The following is a 22,093-nucleotide window of genomic DNA, read 5'->3' on the forward strand; positions in this document are numbered from 1 at the left end:
TGGGGTAGCTGTGTATCCCCCTGGGGACAGCAAACTGCTGGACCTTCCCAGGGCTGAGGTAGCTGTCCGGCTCCACGCTGGGGCCATTTCCCCGCTCTGGTGTCTTCGGGTCGGGCCCAGCATCCGCACCATCCAGTTCTCCAACTGGCTGCGGGGCTGTCACAGGACCACTGCTCCCAGTTACCTGGAGCTGTGGGCTGGTGGGTACCTCTTGGTTCTCACCGGGGAAGGGGAGGCCTTTACCCATCCCCTCAAAGGAATCGTCTCTTCCTGCTTGGGCGGTGCTGCACTCCTTTTTCCCCACGGCGCTCTGTCTCTTCCCCTGGTGACGACCGTCCTTGTGTCCGTCCTCACCGTCGGAAGAGCTGCCTGTATCCTCGTCGTGTAGGTGTCGCTTCCCCCCTTTGCTGGGTGGCTTTGGGGCCCTTGAGAGGTTTCTTCTTCCTGCTTTTGACAGTAATCCAATCCTCTGCCTCCTTTGTTCCCTCCTCTTCCATTTCCTCTGTCTGTCTTGAAGGAGCTTGGATCGGCTGCTGCATCTCCCTGCTGTCTGCCGTCTGCTCCGCTACAGCCTGCCCTTCCTTCTGGGTGCCTGCAGGCACCGTTCCCGTGCTGTTTTGTGGTACCTTGCTGGTCTTAATCAGTCCACGGCTCGTGTTGCCACCTCCGGCCATCTGTGTGTAGGTGTCGGCTCCTCGTCTCGGGCAGGTCTTGTACATGTGGCCCACTTCTCCGCACAGATTACTGTTCTTGGCCTCCTTACATTCCTTGGTTGGATGGCCTTCCTGCTTGCAGTTTCGACAGATGGTCACCTTACAATCATTAAGGTGGCCTGACCTCCTACAGGTTTGGCACACTTTCGGCTGCCCTGCGTATGTCAGGTAACCTCTGCTCCCTCCGATGGCAAAGCTGGAGGGTGGGTGGAGGATATTCCCACTGGCATCGACCCTCAGGGTTACCCTGACCTGTCGTTTGCTGGTCCAGATCCCAAAAGGATCGACCACATCGGTACTCTCTCCCTCGACCTTCTCAAGAAGGTCAGGACATCTGCTGCTGGGACATGAGGGTTGTACATCTAGATTGTTACAACCCGACTCCTCTGTGCAGGAAGCACACACAATGGGACCGCCGACAAGATGGAGAACAAAAGTTCCGCTTCCTTCTCCTTGAAGACCTTCAGGAGCTGCTCACAATTCTCCACGCTTTTGAAGGTCATGTCGAAATAGCCTGCTGCAGGGAAATCCTGCAGGCAGTAAACAGTGCTATTAAGCAGTACTTACTCAATAATAACCTAATCATGGATACACAGTTTGAGTTTCACCAGGGCCACTCAGCTTCTCATTATAGTCTTAGTCGAAACCTAGGCAAGAGAGCCCAACTCCAGAAATAAGGTGAGACTGACTGCCCTTGGCATTAAAGACCATTTGATCAAGTCTGACATCACATGCTGAAAAAAAACTGGAAATCAGGATAAAATCTATTGCTAGATGGAGTCAAACCTAGCATATGTAAGATGGTAATAGGTGTTGGAGGCCAATCATCTCAGACACAAGACATCACTGCAGATCTTCCTCAGCATTGTGTCCAATCACCTTCAACTATTTCATTAACGATCTTCCCTCCAGCATAAGGTCAGAAAAAGGGATATTCACTAATGATTGCATAATATTTGGTACCATTCATGATTCTTCAGATACTGAAACAATCTGTGTCCAAATGCAACAAGACCTGAGCAGCCTTTCGACATAGGCAGGTAAATAGCATGTAACATTTGTGCCACACAATTGCAATGCAATGACTATCTCCAGCAAGAGAGAATCCAGTTGAGAATAGCATAGTGCTATTAGGCTGGGTGTTCTAAGATTGGCATCAACATCTTAACTTGGAATTAGATTGCTGTCCCTTCACTGTTGCTGGATCAAAATCTTGGAATGCCTACCCTAATATTATCATGGGTGTGCCGGTAACGCAGCAGTTCCAGAAGTCAGTATCCCATCACCTTCCCAAAGACAAGTGGCGATAGCCAATAAACACTGGCTCAGCCAGAGAGACCCATATCCTGAGGAATGAATTAAAAAAAAATTTCTGGGCACTAAATCTGGAAGTAATGTCAAAGATTTAGGGAGTGTACAGAGGAGATTCTTCAATAAATCAGGAATAAAAAACTTTATTTCATCAATAAAATGAGTGAAAATGTGATTGTTCTCATTGGGGCAGGGAAGGTTTATGCATGATTTTTCAGAGGTGCTCGAAATCGTGAATTATTATTTTGATGGACAAGGTTAAAAATCACATAATACCAGGTTATAGTCCAACAGGTTTATTTGGAAGCACTAGCTTTTGGAGCGCCGCTCCTTCATCAGGTGGTTGTCAGATTTTGATGGAGTGCATAAGGAGAAACTATTTTCAGTGACAGCACAGTTGGTAACCAGTGGTCACAGATTTAAGGTAATCATCAGAAGAGCTAAAGGGGACACGTGAAATAAATTGTTGTTTATGTTATGATGATTTGCAATGCTATAGAGAAAGACCAGGAAAGTGGGTCTCACTAGATAGCTCTTTCAAATACCTGACACAGGAATGGTTGGGCCAAATGGCTTCCTCCTGGGCTCTATTCTTCTGTGATTCTTTTGAGTGCACTTCCTCACTCTCATCTAAATATTTTTAATGTATTGATGTTTATATAGGAAACAAACATTTTATTGTCACAAAATATTTATCTCAATTTATCTGAGTGAATTCTTGTAATATGTGCCTACTCCTGATTCTGAAAGATGCCGAAAAATCATCAACTGCATTGGGCCACTGCACTTCAGAAGCAATGAAGGTACAAAGCTCATCAGCAATTTTGAAAATTGACAAAGGTCACCAATCATTCATACTTTAGCACTGAAAGAAATCATTTACCTCATAATGCTTTTACCTGTGATAGATGCATATTTGAGCTATCTTTTCCATTTACTTTTCCTTGCTTTCTCTCAAAGTTTTGAAATGTTTCTTTTCTTCATATGCTTGTCAAATTCCTCCATAAATTCAGTGATTTATTTAAAGTAATGTCTTCCACATTGTTGGATAGATGTTATCATGATAGATTAGAGGTGGACAATTAATTCTTCCAAGGGGTCACATGAGAAACCTAAGTTGTGTTGGAGGGCCGAACCAGCAATAAGTTGAACATAATTCTGCTCAGTATTAGTTTTCTCCCATTGTAAAAAGTACTCAATTATATAGTTTTGCACTGAAACTTATAATCAAAAGAATAAGGATATTCTGTTATAATAAAGATATGAAATTGTGGAGTAGGTCAAATATAGAAGAAATAAACAGTAAAAACAATAATTTCAGTATTTCATTTTATTTTTAACATGTTAATCTCACAAACCAATAATGAAAAGTTGTTTCATTATTGTTCAGTATTATAAACAACAAACAACTCTATACAAAAAGCAATAAGTGCTTTTGATGTTTTTCAGTTCATTTACTTGTTCAGTGAGAAAAATCCAGTGTATTTTGGGCTTGAACAAGTGCACTGAAATCTGGTTGAATGTCTGAGGTGGATATGCGAAAAACAGCTAAGAGGTGACCATCAGTGATAGAGGATCTGTATTTGGATTTGTTGAACTTCATCACTGAGAATGTCTGTTCGCATATATAGGTAGATCCAAAGAGGACTAGAATCTTCTGAGCATGCCTCCTCATGGGTGGAAAGTTCTCCTCTTTGAAGGAAGAGTAAAAATCAAGCAGTGAGACTGACCTAAAGTACTCTGCCAGAAGTGTGTCAGACTGCATGTCAATGAGTTCAAGCTGAACATCGCTAGGTGCATTCTCCACATTGCATGTAAATGAGGAAAAATCATGTGCATTTCATTCTAAACCATTTTAAAGTCTTGAAATCGCCTTGAAAATTCACCATGCAGTGCTTCTAACATAGATGAGTACCTGTGGAGGTGATCAACTGAAGGTGTGGCTTCCTTCAGTGTTGGCAAGTGGGTGAGAATGTTGTCCTCCATTTGGCTTGAGAGAAGCTGCAATTTTCTCATAAAAGCCTTCACCAAGTTGTAGATATCATGCACAAAAAGGCCCTTGCATTGCAGTTTCACATTTAGTTCATTCATAAGTGCAGTCACATCCACAGCAAAACCAAGGTCTGCAATCCTGTCTGCATCTGAAAGCCGTGGAATGCCATTCCCTTTCTTCACACAGAAATCTTGAATCTCTTCTCTCAGGTCCCATACTCTTTTCAGCATTTTGCCCAGGCTGTGCCACCTGACAGCTGTGTGGTAGCCTACGTCACGATGTTCAGTCTCATTTTCCTCCAAAAGTGCAACAAACTGTCTGATGAAGTTAACTATTTTAGTTACAACATCAACCACATGGTTAATTTTTAACACTGACTTACGCAACACTTCCTGATGTATAATACAATACAAAAATACCAATTTCTGTTCAGGATCAATTTCTGTCAATTTATCCTGTGTTCTCTTTTAAGAGTCCAACATTTTTTCCCGTTACATTTGGATAACCATCCATTGTCACACCCGCCAGCTTGTCCCATTTTAGTCCCAAAGTGTCCAAACATGCATTTACCTCCATGAACAAATCATTACCAGTTGTTGTTCCTTTCATTGGCTGCATGGCTGCCAGCTCCTCCGTGACTTTAAAATCCGTAGTTATCCCATGAACGAAGATGAGTAGCTGGGCTGTGTCACATACGTCACAGCTCTCATCCAAAGCCAAAGAGAAAAAGTCAAAGTTTACCACTCTGTGCTGCAGCTGAAGTTCCAGATTTCTCGTGATATCCCCAATCCTTCTCATTACAGTGCGCTAGGAGAGGGGCACATTCTCAAATGCTTCCTTTTACTCTGGGCATTTTCTCTGTTCTGCAGAGTCCAACAAGCACTCCTTAATAAACCCTCCATCGGAAAACAGTTTACTGTTTCTGGCGATTTTGTGGGATATGACATAACTTGTCTTGGCGTGAGCTGACATTTTGAGGGCTAGGCAGCAGCATCACTTTTAGCTGTTCACACACCTATTGAAGTTATACACATACACCCGCATGTGCGTCCATACGTAGATAAAAAGAAATCCTTTTCAAAACAATAGCAACACAGTTGTATTGCGTGCATGGCGTAAATACATTTTCACTTATGTTCTAATTTAAGATTGACCTCATGCGGGCCGGACAGGAACTACCAAAGGGCCGGATATGGTCCGCGGGCCGTAAAATGTCCAGGTCTGTGATAGATGTACTGGAAAAGTTTGGGTAGGGGAAAGGCAAGTTCTGAAGCATACCTTCAACAAGCAAAGACCAATACAGTGCAGGAACAGACCCTTTAGCCCGCCAAGACTGCAGCAATGCATTTTTTCTTTCCACACTAAACTGTCTTCACTTATAGGATTTCTACCCCTTGATTCCTTTCCTCTTCATATATTCACCCAGGTGTTTCTTGAATGCTGTTCTTGTGTCTGCTTCTACCGTCTCCTCAGGCAGTGTGTTCCAGGCACTCACCACCATTTGTGAGAAAAACTTGCCTCGCACATCTCTTTTATGCTTCTTTCTAACTCCCCCAACCCACACCTTAAACTTGTTGGCAGACCTCATAGATCTTGGAATAATCAGTACTTTCCTCCTTCCTTGAAATCAAGTGGACTGAATCAAATTGGTTCAAAGTTGTCATCTGCGATGCTGGCAGACCTTAGAAGGAAGTTGCGATGGATCATCCACTCAGCACTTCTGGCTGAAGGTGCTTGCAAATAGCTTCAGCCACATTGTTTGTATGACATGCTGGGCTTCCCAACATTGAGCATGGGAATATTTGTGGAATTTCCTCCACCTCCAGTGAGCTCTTTAATTGTTCACCACCACTCATAGTTGGATGTGGCAGGACTGAAAAGCCTGGATTTGATCCATTTGCTGTGGGATTGCTTAGCCTTGTCTATTACATGTTTATGCTGTTTGGCAAGCAAGTAGTCTTGCGTTATAACTTCAATAGGTTGATACCTCATTTTTAGGTACATCTGGTGTTGCTCCTGGCCTACCCTTAAGCACTCTTCATTCAACCAATCTTCTGGCTTGATGGTAATTGTGGTAACTGTGGTCATGAGATTACAGTTGAAGACAATTTTGCCCAGAGTTGAAGACAATTCTGCTCACAACCCAGCCTTGAAATGTCATATCTGCTCGAAGTCTATCTCATTCAGTACAGGGGTAGTGCCCTACAGAATGGCAAAAGGCAATCTCAATGTGAAGATGGCCCATCATCTCTTCAAAGGCAATGCCATGATAACTTTTACTGATGTTGTAGACAGGCGCATTTGCTACAGGTGGAGTGGTAAGGAGAGGGTCCCTCACTAGCTGCCTCAGGCTCAGTCTAGTAGCTTTATCCTATTGAACATGGCCAGTGTGGCTAACGCTAATGAACCACTCTTGGATGTGGACATTAAATATCCAACACAGAGTACATATATTGCCCTTCCCAACCTCAATGTATCCTGGAAGCTATGCTCAACATGGAAGATAACTGCTTCATCAGCTGGAGAAACCATTGTTGCTAATCAGCAGGGGGCATCCTTGCTCATGCTTGACCTTTGCCATGAGCTCTGGAGTCAATATTCCCATGGGAACTCCCTCCCAACTGTATACCATCACGCTATCAACTCTGATGGGTCTATCCTTTCAGTTGATCAAGACACACCAAAGGATGGTGATGGTTGTGTCTGGGATATGATCATTCTCACAGAATCATACCTTTTAGAAAGAATCATATCCTCAGAGAATGGCAGGCTGATGCTTGCATAGTCAATAGAACTACACTCGTAGTTTTGATAAAAGCTCTGACATCTTAGTCAGGAGAAATGTGCAGACTAGTTAGGGCTATGTGCACCAATATCATTTCTGGTGCCTTGCTTATAGCTGGGTCTATATATGAACATACAAATCAGTAGCATGAGTAAGCCATTTGGCCCTTTGAGCCTCTTCCATTGTGCAGTATAATCATGGCTGACCTGACATTATCCACATTCCTGGGAGAAGTGAGGACTGCAAATACTGGAAATCAGAGTCGAGAGTGTGGTGTTGGAGAAGCACAACAGGTCAGACAGCATCTGAGGAGCAGGAGAATCGTCGATTCAGGCATAAGCCCTTCATCAGGAATTTTATTCTCCACATTCCTGCCTACTCAAGATAACCTTTCAACCTTTTGCTTTTAAAGAATCTATCTACCTTTACCTTAAAATATTCAAACACTGCCTTTTGCAGAAGAGTGTTCCAAGGACTCTCATCCCTCAAGAAAAAAAATACATCCTTATTTCTACCTTAAATGGACAATTGCTTATTTTTAAACAGTGGCCCTCCCGGTTCTGGATTCTTCCACCAGAGGAAACATCCCATTCACATATACCTTGCCAAAACCTCTCAGAATCTTCTCTATTCCAATTAAACACTACCGCTTACTCTTACAAATGCCAATGGAAGTCAGTCATTCAGTTTCACTTTGAAAGGAAGAAAGAAAGAGCAAAGTATTATCTAATTGGAGAATTCCAAAATGCAGAGGAATCTAGATGCTACTGTACATGAGTCTCAAAACATTAGTGTGCAGGTTCAGCACATCATTAAAAAAGCTGGTTGAATGTTATCCTTTATCACAAGAAGAATTGAAGACCAAAAGTAGGGATGTGATGCCTCAGATTTTTAAAATTCATTTGTGAGCTTTGTTGGCTAGTGCAACAATTCTTCCCAATACCTACTTGCCCTTGAGAAGGTGGGTGTGATCTACTTCTTGAACTACTGCAGTATTTGTGGTATAGGTCAACCCACAATGCAGTTAGGGAGGGAGTTCCAGATTTTGACCCAGAGACAGTGAAGGAACTCTGCAGAGTTACTCCAGCAATTTCCCATTTTTGAATCACATTTTCAGCGTCCACAGTTCTTTGTTTATTCCAGACCATTCATACCTGAAATTCTCAAAAAAATCCTGTGCAGGATTGCATTGCAGTAGCAGAATGAGGTTTAGTTTTAGTTGAGTCAGGAAGGATGCCACTGACATAGTAGTCATCAGAAATAAACTGCACATTCTATCAACATTGTGATAAAACTGATAACTTCGACTTGCTGCGGGGTGCAACCTTTTCTGAGAAATGTTAGGCTTTCAATCATTGCCGAGAAGTTTCAGGGCAGCAGTTTCATAGCTTCTCTATAAATAAACTACAGATGCACTGGAATCTCCAGATACTGTTCATGTCCTAGTTTTACTCTGGTACATTACAGTTTTATGGGTTCTGCAGATTATTTATTTTTAGTTTGACAGTAATTAAATTTGAACACCACCGAAACAGGCTGCACTATTTCCACTTGAAGTTATTTTATAGGGTATCCTATGGTTAAAGTATTTTGATTTCAATTAGTTATGGAATAAACTGCAGTAAAAAAAAACACTGTTCAATCCTTTCTTCAATACAGATTATATGGTTTTCCAGGATTATAAACCTTCCCTAATCCACTTAGTCTCAAGATGGTAACTAAAGGAAGCACTTCAAAAGATTTTTCTGAAAACTAAGAAGATCCTTTCAATCTTTAATCTGCACTATTCAGCCTCAAGCAGATACACCCCTCAGGTGACTTATGCATCATGCATAGAGGAACCATCCCCCATGACACCCAAATATCATCCTTTAATCATATACCCATCACGCCCACAATATTCTGCTGCTATCTACAGGTTAGAGGTGGAACCAAAGAAAAAATGAGGTTTATACTCACACCCTTTCAAGATTTGGGGTTTCTTTCCATCTCCATGTTCAAGAAGAGTACCTTCTTGCCTGCCAGATCTAAGTTGAAGGTGAACTCAAGTTGTAGGTGTGGTGGGAAATTCTCTGTAGTGATATCAGACCATTTTTTTAAAAATTGCATCATGTTTTTTTTAAATCTATAGAGTGCCTGCCCTTCCTTTTTTGGGAGGAGGGGAGGCGCACTTCTTTATTTACCATGCCTCATTTCAGCTGTAGCAGTAAAGTCCCACTATAATTTTCCTTTGGTGGAGTAGTGAGGAGTTTCAACCTCACATTATTAATGACACCTGCATAAAGCTGCCTGAGGTCAAAGGCAGCAGGAGATGGGAGGAAGAGGGGAAATTCCATTCCAATCATCCTGAGGTTGAGAAAACAAGCTTGATGAGCTGATAACCTTTTCTAGTTCCACATTGTTTGCTAGGAACTGAAACCAAATGATCAAGTTTAAGTGGCAACGCCTTTTGAGTTTATTCTACAGAGAGAAGAGCAACGTGCTTCAAAGCTCAATTGAAGCCTTCTTATCTTGCTCTCATCTCTTCCGCTTTGTGGTCTCAGATCAAAAATATTGTTCACTTAATTGTGCTGTAAACTACTTAGCAAATGATTGCACACTTCAGACTTGGAGAGAAGTTGGTCTTTTTGTTCACAAAAAAATAAACATTGAGAGCATTTGAAAGTTTTAAATGTGCAAATGGATTGGATTCTACCAATTTGGATACACTATTTGAATCAGATGGGTTACAGACAACCAGGGTCATGCATGCAAGTTACAAGAGCATCAAATTAGGCTCTGTGTAACCTTGTCCTTCCATAGAGGAACTGGCTGATAAATTATTGCAGAAAGTAGCTGAAGAATTCTGGGTTTTATTGTTTGCTACAGGTTCTCTAATCTAGTGAATTCTATTGCATTTTATCTTTATTTACTTCATATTCTGACAAATCTGATTTGTGGTTTGCAGCCTAATATATAATTGAGCAGAAAGTTATAGTCACAGTCATTATTATGCAAATCACATTTTCAATACACAATGAGGACATTGGAGAGTGCACAGAAACCTCTTAACACTCAACCACCTGACCCTCCAAGTGCTACTTTCCCCACATGTAGCCGTGTCCATAGATTACACACTGGATTTAGCAATCACCTCAGAACCCAGCAAATTGCAGTGGAAGGAGTTGATCTTTAATCCCAAGTTGCTGCTTAAGAAGAGAACACTTGTCATTTCATTATTAAGAGGGGTTTTGTTTTCAGATTCTCCCATTCTGTAATTTGTTTACATACCTTCAACCCAGTTCTCTTTTTTTTGTACTTCAATCTCCTTTTCTTCTCCTCGCCAATGGAGATTGCTGTCTTGTCATCTAGGACTGAACATAAGGGGTTGTAGAAGCTAATGCATTATGAAGTTTCCACTTCTCGTGGCCTTACTGTTGACTATATATTGTATATTATTTTTTGGCAAAATTTAACACTGAGCCTTTTGTGGAGTTTCATTAATCAGAATGCTCTCATCCAAGAATTAGGTCATTTGGCAAGACATTCGCTGGCTACTTATCCCCACAAGCATCACCTATATCTACAAAACCCTTGACTGATTGGGTACAGATATAAAATGATACATAATAGACATTCTTTTCAAAACAATGTTTTGTGATATGACAACATAAGAGTACCATAATTTTTCCATTATAAGAAGATTTATTTTATCAAGTCATCCTGATTAGCTGTGTACAAGTGCAATAAACTAATACTGGTTATTCAACTGTACAGGTTCATCTTGAACTATGTTAGCCTTCTCTAAAAGTCATAGACCTAAGGTTACACAACAGAAGGTGGCCACTTGGCCTAGTGCCTTTTAAAAAATTATTCATTAGTTCTACCACTGCTCTATTCCCCATAGCCCTATAGTTTTATCCTCATTAGTTATTTCCCATACATAGAATTCACTATCTATCTTTTGGAAGTCTAAATTGAATTATAGATTTATCCAATTTAAACATATACTAAAGCAGATTGAAAAATGAATGCCTAAAATTTATTCTGCTTTAGGACCCTGCAACCACACAAGATCAATGAGGATTTCAACAGCCTGGAGAAAGAAGACCTCATATTCTGCCTTAGGACCCTGCAACCACACTAGATCAATGTGGATTTCAACTGTTTCCCCATTTCCTCCCCCCCCCCCCCCCACATTATCCCAGTTGCAAGCCTCTAACTTGGTATTGCCCTCCTGACTTGTCCATCATCTTTCCCATCTATCCGCTTCACCCTCCTCTCTGACCTATCACCTTCTCCTTTTCCTTCATCTACTATTGCATTCTCAGATATCTCCACCCCAGCCCCCACCTCCCTCCCATTTATCTCTCAGCCCTCGGCCCACAAGCCTTATTCCTGATGAAGAGCTGATGCCCAAAACATCAATTCTTCTGCTCATTGGATGCTGCCTGACCTGTTGTGCTTTTTCAGCACCACACTCTTGAGACTGCTTAAAATTCAAGTATAACAAATTGTACGACAAAGTTTCTTATCTTGAGCTTATGTTAACTCTGTGTCTTTATGAGAAAAGTACACACCTGGCATAGATGGAATGGTGAGCATGAACAAAAATCAGAATGTTTCTGGGGTGTTAGCTACTCCATTAGATATTGTGCATCATAGGCTACAAGTTAAATCCAAATTTACTGGAATCGACTGTACATAATAACTGCAAGCTACTATTTGACAGATCAGCCACTTTGGCAATGAATTGTGTCAAACTCTTGCTGCTCAGAAGTTAACAGTCTTGGCAATATATGTTTTTAAATTTGCATAATCAATTTTAAAGGTGCTACTTGCAAACTTTTTGGAAGTTTGCAAATACTTATTTAAAATTCATAAATCACCCCTTCCAATTTAAAAAAATGAGGTTAGGAAAGATTAATGTGCATGTGTACAAGTTACATAAACATTAAACTAGGTTGGAATAGATTGTTGGACTGTGCTGTAAATAGAAATTTATTAGAAAGGTGTAAAAAGGAGCTGGGCAATTTCTGAATGGGACTTTGGAGGCTGAGTCCCCTGACCACTGAACACTTCAGAATATTTTGATCACCTTTGGAGATCATATTTGGAGAAGTATTACCCAGAGATTTTCTTCTCTTTAAATCAGTCTGAAGGTTTTCTTTAATCCTTCCCCTGGAGATTCTATTCTCAACTGGGGAAGTGTGATAAACACAAGGAGCTTTATGACGAATCAGTCATGGCACAGTTGTAGCATGCTCATTTCAGTCAGAAGGTCATGCGTTTCAAGTCTGATTTCAGGACATAAAGGCAAGAATCAATATTCCAGTTATGGCAAAGTGCCAAGGTAGTGCTACACACTTAAAAGTGTAATTTTCAGGAGAGAATTTCAACTGAAGTCACGTCTATCTTTTCAGACGGAGAATCCTCCAGCATTATGTCGAAGAGGAACAGAAGTGTTATCCCTAATATTCCAATCTGTATTTATTTCTAAAAAATCACAAACACAGATTTTCTGGTCATTATCATGTTGTTGTGAGTGGGAGCTTGCTGTATTGAAATGGGCTACATTTTCCTCTCTGTAAAGTGATTTGGGGTGTCCTGTGTTCATGAAGGTGTTATATAAATCCAAGCCTATATCTGCCATAAGTTGTACCTTTACAAAATGTGATCAGTTTGATAAACTAGCTGGTCCTGTCCCTAACTTTTTCTGTACACCATCCTGCACAACCAAAATACATTCTTACAAATCACAAGCAGAAATAGCCCATTTGGTCTTTCAAGCTCACTCCCCCATTCAATAAGATCATGGTTGATCTGCAAAGTTGTAATTTGTGTCACTTCACATCAGGAGTCACGAAATGATTGCATTGCTTTTTTCTAGCCATGCATGACTGTCAAATACTTGGATGCAATGAAGGCAGGTTATTTTGATCCAGTGTAATCCTATTTTAACGCAAAATCTGGACCATGATGTGAAATTTCCAGCTCCCTATAAACCTACTTTAGAAAAGATGAGTCAAAGCTGCCATTAAATTAAAACATAGTTGTGGAGAGACATTCCTCATCACCTGAAGGTATGAAAGTAAATCATCTTTTGCTTTAATCAGATTGTTTTCAATTTAAACAATAAGTCCTGAAACACAATGAATGAGCAGAATATTGGTAACGCTTAATTCAGACTGGAAGTATACAGAAATTCAATTTTTGTCACTGTTATGAAGTACCAAAGAAAATTCACAATCATGATTTTTAAAACTGAAGTAAAGCATATGAAAATACCAGTTGAAAGTATAGATTTTAACATTAAAGTATTTAATTAAACCTTTCTTAATTATCTTCACTATTGTGAAAGAAGGGACTTATGTTCTTACAGTTCTAGCTTTCACATTTATTTATATAGAAAAATACAGTAAAGTTATCTGTGAAATACAAATTTCATTTGGCCTATTAGAAAATGAGACCTGCAATTCCAGTAGGTCTTCTTCATTGCCTACTCCTGTTTTCAAAATTATACTGAGAAGGAAGCAAATAATTATTTTGTCTTTTGAGTGTGTTATGCTGGGCTAGTAATGTATACTAATGAATATTTATTAAATTCAAAGCAGGTATGTACCTCATTCGTGTTTATCTTCCATGGTTTGTTGATTTGCAAGCTTATGGGCCTCAGGTATTGGGCACTTTGACAGGAAAATCCAAAATCAGAACAAAATCAACAATAATGTGTACTTAAATAGAGCATTTAGTATCAGAAAACAGCCCAAAGCATAATTATCTTAAAGGAGAAGGTATTCAGAGAGGTGGGAGTTTGGATGGACACCTTGACAAGGGAATTTTTCATTGTAGTCTAGGCCAAAAGTTTACCTCATCTTTAATACTGAAGAGATATAGGCAGCATAATGGGAATATGGATTTCAATTTTATGTGGGGCATGATCCACACCTTTGCATGCTTGGCAATCTTTCACTTAGCATAGTAAAAGTATACAATCAATCAAACTACTTGAATTGTCGGAGAAAGGAGCAAAACAGGAATCATATAGTTTTTAACAAGTAGATCTCAATTTGTAAGTCACACAAAAACTTAGGTTAAGAAACAAGATATTTTCTAATCAACCTGTTCACAGATGGTATTGCATACCTTTGGAACAGAGAGGACTAGAAGATGGGTCTCTTGACTCAGAGGTAGCGATACTACCTCTGCACCACAAAAACCCCTTAGAAGGAGGTCTCACTAAATAGCTAGTCTTTTGAACATATGCTCCATTTTAAACATCTTTTCATTAAAATAAAAATGACAGCCTGGAACAAATCACTTGTTAACAAGGTCCAGGAACATAAAAGAATGAGAGCTAATGAAATACAATCCAAGATGGTTATTCTTAGGGTGCAAGTTTTAAAATACTGCATTTGTCCATTTCTTATTCCCATGTACATTACACCCTATTTTGTGCTTGAAATGAGGAATGCTTTGTAAAGAGGCTCCATACGAGTCTCTTTACACGTGGTTGACAAACTGTCTTTCGATGTTTGCTCCCATTTTATACTGTGCCAGTTAGGCAATGTTCTCGCTGAACACATTAACCCTCACCTGTATTACTATTCAATACTTTATGACTGATCTACGTCTCACCCTTTCTCTGTATCCTTCAATTCTTGTGATCTTGAAAATCCATCATCACAGTCCTGAATATACCCAAGAACTGTGCATCCACAGACCTCTGGGATGGAGGACTTAGAAGATTTGAAACCATCTGAATGAAGACATTGCTTATCTTAGCCATGTGGTTTATCCCTTATCTTAAGACTATGATTCTTGATTCTGGAGAAACATTTGTTTTTATTTTCAATTGACAGTGGGCAGAACAGCAAGGTGTTTCTTTCACAAAATTTTGGGATCTGTAGATTTTTGCATCAGATTATTTTAATCAACCTGTTGCAGATATTGTGACCACTGGGTCAGGTGGGACTTGAACCAAGACCTTCTGCCTCATAGGTACAGACACTACCACTGCACCACAAGAGCTCTAAATTATGTGGATCTCCTTCTGTCTGGTTGTCCAATTATTTTTGTGCCTGTGTGTATAGTGGTTGGTTTCTACTATACTGCCCCTTTAACCGCAGCTCGAATATCAATGTCAGCCACATTGTATCCTCTAAGCGAGAGAGAGAATTTAGTTCATAGTTTCAGTTTCGAAGGGCTCAAACATACCTTCCAGGTGAAGCAGCACTTCACCTGCATTTCTCACAATCTAGACTACTGCATTTGCTGCTCACAATTTACGTTGGGGAAACAAAGCAGAATCTGGGTGTCTGCTTAGCAGAACATCTATGTTCTGTCTGCAAAAAAGACCCTGTGTTTCCAGCTGTCTGCCACTGGAACATACCACCCTGTTCCCTGGCCAACATCTTTGTTTTAGGCTTGCTGCAGTGCTCCAGCAAAGCTCAGTGCAAGTTGGAAGAACAACACCTCATTTTCCACTTGGGCACCCTGCAGGCCTCTGGACTCAATATCAATAATTTTAGGTCCCATACTCTTCCATGTCCTAGCCCCCCACCTCACACACCAGGCCTTGTTATCACATAATCTGCCATTGCAAACTACCTATTGTTAGCCATTAACAGTCTCCATTAGCAATTATTCATCTTCCTTGCCAGATCGTTATCTACTCCTCTCTTCGGGCTCTATCCCCGCCAATTGTTCACTCCTTACTCCCTCCCCCAACCCTATCTTCTGCACATAAATCAACATTTTCCAAGCTACCATCAGTTCAGAGGAAACATTAACTCTGATATCTCTTCATAGATGCTGCCAGACCTGCTGAGCTTTTCCAACAACTTCTATTTTTGTTTCTGATTTACAGCATCCTCAGTTCTTTCAATTTTAATTTAGTTCAAGGGTCTGACTCTGAGCTGGCTAGCTACAGCCAGTGTACTGTGCATAAGTAAATAAGGGGTGACTTGGTGATAGGATACTGACCTCTGTGCAATTATTTCAGTGGTGACAGGGGAAATCAGCATGTGCTGAAAAACACTTGCTCTTGACACTCATCTTGGAGCTGAGGTCAGCATTTCTGGTATCATGCTTGATTTGTTTAACCCTGCTGTTGAAGACTGGGCCCAGTATATGGAAAGAATGCAATATTTTTTCTGGGCAAATGACATGGGGCAGATTAAAAGCAATGAGTAATCCTTCTGATTGCTTGCGGACCAGCAGCATTCTCAGCTACAAGGGGTCTTAACTCTCCCAGAGGCACCAGACACTAAAACCTTCAAGAGTTGTTCGAGCTGGTTACGGAATATTACAACTCCAAATTTCCTCTAATCCTGAGATGCTATCAGCTGTTAGTGAACTGGGGGAATCCATGTCTGGATTTTTGACGAGATTGAAATGACTGGCAGAGGTATGTGATTTTGGATTAACCATTCTGAGAGATTGTTTGGTATGTGGGATTAATGATTCAACCATGCAGAAGCGCCTACTGGCTGAAGCCCAAGCAGACACTATAACTGGCTTTGTCATTACAAAATGCAGCTGCAGGGCATCCCAATGGAATAGGCCACCCTCAACTGTCTGACTGAGCTTGGGGAACACCACTTGAGTATAGGCAATCACAGAAACTCACACAGCACATATCCTGAGCAGAAGGACCCTTGGCCAGACCACAGCAGAACCCCACAACAAAGCTGAGCTTTGGCCAAGTGGCTAAACAGTTCTTCAGGATCTAGGTTGGCAAGCCATTGTAGTTGCTGCCAGTATGCAGACTTGAGACAGCAAATGAGTTCTACTCGGTCTGACTTGAGTAAGAAACCTCATAGGTTGGTATTCAGGAGAGTGCACACCCTGGAAAACAACACCCCCCTACATGAGGGTTGAGACAAATAAATTGCTTAGTGACATCTGAATCAGAACCGATTAAGTAAATATTTAGTTAAATGGTCACCCAGTTCCCATGGAGGTCGATACTGGTGCACCTGTATCTGTGGTTGCAGAAGCTGTCTTTAACAAGATTCGCTCAGGTCTCCAACCCTGAAGTTTACAAAAGACCTTGGCCATACTGAGAATATACACTGGGGAGCTGTTGCAGATTAACGGGATGACTTTGGTTTTGGTCACCTATGAGAATCAATTGGTGCAGTTATCAAAGATGGTAGTAAAAAGCTCGGGCCCGAGCGTATTTGATGAAATTGGTCGAGATTAGAAAATGGCTACCTGAGGGAAGTCCTAGTGAAAGACCCAGGTGGTTTTCAGGAAAGTTTGGGACTATCAAAGGGGCCAAAGCCAATTTACGCATTCACCAGGAAACAATTCTGCAATTTTTCCAGGCCCACCCAATACCATTTGCCTTGTGGGAAAAAGGAGAGGCCGAAATCAGAGGTTGGAGAGTGAAGGAAGCATCAAACTAGTACGGTTTGCACAATGGGCAGCACCGATTATACTGGTTGGGAAGCCTAGGAGAAAGTGAAGACTGCAGATGCTGGAGATCAGAGCTGAAAAATGCATTGCTGGAAAAGCACAGCAGGTCAGGCAGCATCAAAGGAGCAGAAGAATCGATGTTTCGGGCATAAGCCCAAGCAAATGATAAACCACACTTCAGCAAACGGTAAACCACATCTTGCAGCTGGTTAAATATTTGATCCCTCACATAAAGGACTTGTATGTAAAGTAGGTAGGGGTGGGCTATTCTTCACAAAACTGGACATAAGCCACACCTATCTGCAATTGTGACTGGATGAGAAGTCCCAGAATTATGCTAGAATTAATACCCATAAGGGTTTATACCAATATAAAAGACTGCCTTTTGGGGTATCATCAGCCTGTGCTCTTTTCCAGTGACCTTGGAAAACATTTTACAAGGGTATCCCAGGTTGCCATTTATCTAGATGACGTACTAATAACAAGGAAGACTAAGAAAGAGCACTTGGACAGAGTGCTTAAATATTTCTCCTAGGCCAGCGGTGCCTTAGAAGGGAAAATGTGTGTTCCAGTTGCTCCAAGGGACCTACTTGGGTTACAGAGTCGACAAAACCAGGTTACATCCATTGGAAGATAAAATGAGGGTGATCAAAGGAGCCCCAGCTCCCATGTCTGTAGTGGAGCTTAGGTCTTTCCTTGGGTTAGTGAATTATTATCGAAAATTCATATGTAATCTGGCCTCCACCTTGGCACCCTTATACCTGCTATTGAAAAAAGGGTCAGCCTTAGAAATGATTATATAGCAAAGTAGTCATCTTTGGAAAAAGCAGCTATTGTCATCTAAGATATTGGCCCACTATGATTCAAAGTGAGAGGTAGTGCTGATATGCGATGCCTACCCGTATGGTATGGGGGTAGTGTTAGCTCATTGGTGGCCCAATAGAGAGGAACACCCGATAGCATGTGCTTCCCAGACTTTGGCTGATGCCAAACACAAACCAGCTGAAAGAGAGAAGGTAGGTTTAATGGTCATCTTTGGCGTGAGGAGTTCCACCAGTATCTTTTACGGATAGCAATTTGTCACAGGAACATATTACAAACCCCTGCTAGGGCTACTGAAGGAAGACAAGATGGTGCCACCCATAGCTTCTGGTAGAATTCAGTGATGGGCCTTTATTCTCAGTGCAAACAAGTACAAGTTGGAACACCATCCAGGAAGCCAAATGACTAATGCAGATGCCTTGAGCCACCTCATACTGGTAGATACTCCACTAGTGCTGTCTCCGCTGAAAGAGTCTATTCTGGTTTTAAACTTCCTGGGCACCCTTCCAGTTACCACTGACAATATCCAACTATGATCACAAAAAGATCTTGTCCCAGTGAAACTGAAACAGCTGATGATAATGGGGGAAACAGAAGGACCATCACAACCAGGGTTGAAACTTTTCTGGACCTGGCAAGACCAGGTCACCGTAGAGGGTTAGCTATCATTATGGGGAGCAAGGTTGATTGTCCTGAGAAAAGGTCACTGCCAGATACAGGCTAAGCTTCTCCACGATCACCTAGGGACTTCCAAAATGAAGATGCTAGCAAGAAGCCGCTTCTGGCAGCCAGGGTTGAATGTTGATGTAGCTGCTTTAATGGGGCAGTACCCAGAGTGCTAACAAGGACCAGCAGTGTCCCCCCCATTCATGGGAATGGCCAGGTAAACCCTGGACTGGTTCCATGTCGATTATGGGCTTAATGTGCATGGTCATTGTGGACACCCAAAGTGTTTGGACATACATAAAGCTCGTTAGGGGAAGTCAGGGGTGACGATTGAGAAGCTGCAAGCATCATTCACACTACACGACTCCCGGAAGTATCAGTCACTGACAATGGGGTGTCATTTACCAACATGGAATTAGATTATTTCCTACATAGTATTTGGCACATAAGGACAGCTCCATACAATCTATCACCCAATGGTCTAGCAGAAAGAGTGCTCCAAATGTTGAGCATGATGTGGAGGTGCTGGTGTTGGACTGGGGTGGACAAAATTAAAAATCACACAAGACCAGGTTATAGTCCACCAAGTTTATTTGGAAGTACAAGCCTTCGGAGCCCTGCTCCTTTTTCAGGTAGCTTGTGGGGCAGGATCATAGTTCACAGAATTTAGAGTAACAGATCAGAGTGTCACACAACTGATTCAGTGTATTGAACAAACCTAGATTACTATGAAGTGTTTAATCACTGAGGTGGGTTGCAGGTTTGGATGCATTAAAATGTAAATCCCAGAACTTCTTTCAAGTCACATTCCAGAGATAACTTAAGGTTTTGTAGAAAAATCTGACATCTCAGCACAGACAATGAGGTTAGAGTCTGTCTGTATTCCAACCTTGAGTCAGACGGAGCTGAAAATGTGTTGCTGGTCAAAGCACAGCAGGCCAGGCAGCATCTCAGGAATAGAGAATTCGACGTTTCGAGCATAAGCCCTTCATCAGGAATGAGAGCCATTCCTGATGAAGGGCTTATGCTCGAAACGTCGAATTCTCTATTCCTGAGATGCTGCCTGGCCTGCTGTGCTTTGACCAGCAACACATTTTCAGCTGTGATCTCCAGCATCTGCAGACCTCATTTTTTACCCTTGAGTCAGACGGAGTCTATTTCCAAAGCAGGAATTTATAAAATGTCATGTAGACTGACCATCTGCAGATTGTGCGCATTTTGAACAAAATAGAATGTATCTGCAAATAGAAATTCACCCCTGTAGACTTGTGTGCGCGCTTGCGTGTGGAATAGAGGGTAAGAAAGTGTGTGCATGTGGGAGGGAGGGTAAGAGCGTGTGTGGATGTGGGAGTGAACGTGTGAGCATGTGTGCAGAAGAGTGCCCGGGTATTTACTTGTGAGAGGGTGTGCGTATCTGAGAGAGTGTGTGTATGGGGGAGGGTCCGTGTGAGTGTGATCGTGTGTAAGAGTGTGTGTATATAGTATAATGGGGTCACCTGTAGTGTGACATGAACCCAAGATCCTGGTTGAGGCCATCCTCATAGGTACCTAAATTAGCTATCAGTTTCTGCTTGGTGACTCTGTGTTGTTGTGTATTCCAAAGTCCGCCTTGGAGAACAGTCAACCAAAGGCACAACCCCACAGTCGCACTCATGTGCACACCCTCTCACAGGCAAACACTCCATCCTACTCATGCACACGCGCACACACATACTCTCTCTCCCTCAGATGCACACGCACATATATAAGTTTACAGGGTAAATTTGTATTTGCAGATACATTCTATTTTGTTCAAAAAGCACACAATCTGTAGGCAGTCTGACTCAAGGGTGGAATACAGACAGACTCTAACCTCACACCTTTAATGCATTATCTGAGCTGAGTTGTCAGTTTTTCTATAAAACCTTAAGTTATCTCAGGAATGTGACTTGAAAGAAGTTCTGGGATTTACATGTTAATGAATCAAAATCTGCAACCCATTCTAAATGATTAAAGACTTAACAGCAAATTAGGTTTGTTCAATACATCTGCATCAGTTGTATGATGCTTTGATTTTTTGCTATAAATTCTTTGTCCTATGATCCTGCCCCATTAGCTACGTGACGAAGGAGCAGTGCTCTGAAAGCTTGTACTTCCAAATAAACCTGTTGGACTATAAGCTGGGGTTGTGTGATTTTTTTTTAAACATTATTCAAATGTTGAAGGCATGCTCAATGAAGCAGCTGACAGCATCACCCGGTACCAAACTGTTTAGGTTCCAATTGGATTATAGGACTATTTCACATGCAGTAACGGGGATAGGTCCAGCAGAATTGCTGATGGCAAGAGCACTTCACACAAGGTTAAACCTAGGTTTGTGCGAAGATTTCTAGCTCGGGTGCTCGTTGTTGTGGTTCTGTTCGCCGAGCTGGAAGTTTTTGTTGCAAACGTTTCGTCCCCTGGCTAGGCAACATCATCAGTGCTTTGGAGCCTCCTGCAAAGCGCTTCTTTGATGTTTCTTCTGGTATTTATAGTGATCTGTCCTTGCCGCTTCCTGTTGTCAGTTTCAGCTGTCCGCTGTAGTGGTTGGTATATTGGGTCCAGGTCGATGTGTTTGTTGATGGAGTTTGTGGATGAATGCCATGCCTCTAGGAATTCCCTGGTTGTTCTCTGTCTGGCTTGCCCTATGATAGTGGTGTTGTCCCAGTCGAATTCATGGTGCTTGTTGTCTGTATGTGTGGCTACTAGGGATAGCTGGTCGTGTCATTTCGTGGCTAGTTGATGTTCATGTATGCGGATTGTTAGCTGTCTTCCTGTTGGTCCTATATAGTGCTTTGTGCAGTCCTTGCATGGTATTTTGTACATTACATTAGTTTTGCTCATGTTGGGTATCGGGTCCTTCGTTCTAGTGAGTTGTTGTCTGAGCATGGCTGTTGGTTTGTGTGCCGTTATGAGTCCTAAGGGTCGCAGTAGTCTGGCTGTCAGTTCAGAAACGCTCCTGATGTATGGTAGTGTGGCTAGTCCTTTGGGTTGTGGCATGTCCTCGTTCCGTGGTCTTTCTCTTAGGCATCTGTTGATGAAGTTGCGCGGGTATCCGTTTTTTTGATGTTTCTTCCGGTATTTATAGTGGTCTGTCCTTGCCGCTTCCTGTTGTCAGTTTCAGCTGTCCGCTGTAGTGGTTGGTATATTGGGTCCAGGTCGATGGATACCCGCACAACTTCATCAACAGATGCCTAAGAGAAAGACCAGGGAACGAGGACATGCCACAACCCAAAGGACTAGCCACATTACCATACATCAGGAGTGTTTCTGAACTGACAGCCAGACTACTGCGACCCTTAGGACTCATAACAGCACACAAACCAACAGCCACGCTCGGACAACAACTCACTAGAACGAAGGACCCGATACCCAACATGAGCA

At 41.8% G+C, this 22,093-nt stretch overlaps 1 protein-coding gene across 1 annotated transcript; it reads right to left on the reverse strand.

Annotated features, from left to right (window-relative positions):
* Positions 1–3,869: 3,869 nt before the first annotated feature.
* Positions 3,870–4,815, reverse strand: LOC132822468 (general transcription factor II-I repeat domain-containing protein 2A-like). The gene is given in 2 exon segments (XM_060835846.1): positions 3,870–4,484; positions 4,486–4,815. Coding segments are annotated over 2 exon segments (945 nt in total).
* Between the last annotated feature and the right edge of the window lie 17,278 nt (positions 4,816–22,093).

The sequence above is a fragment of the Hemiscyllium ocellatum genome, chromosome 14 (genome assembly GCF_020745735.1).
Source record: "Hemiscyllium ocellatum isolate sHemOce1 chromosome 14, sHemOce1.pat.X.cur, whole genome shotgun sequence".
NCBI lineage: Eukaryota > Metazoa > Chordata > Chondrichthyes > Orectolobiformes > Hemiscylliidae > Hemiscyllium > Hemiscyllium ocellatum.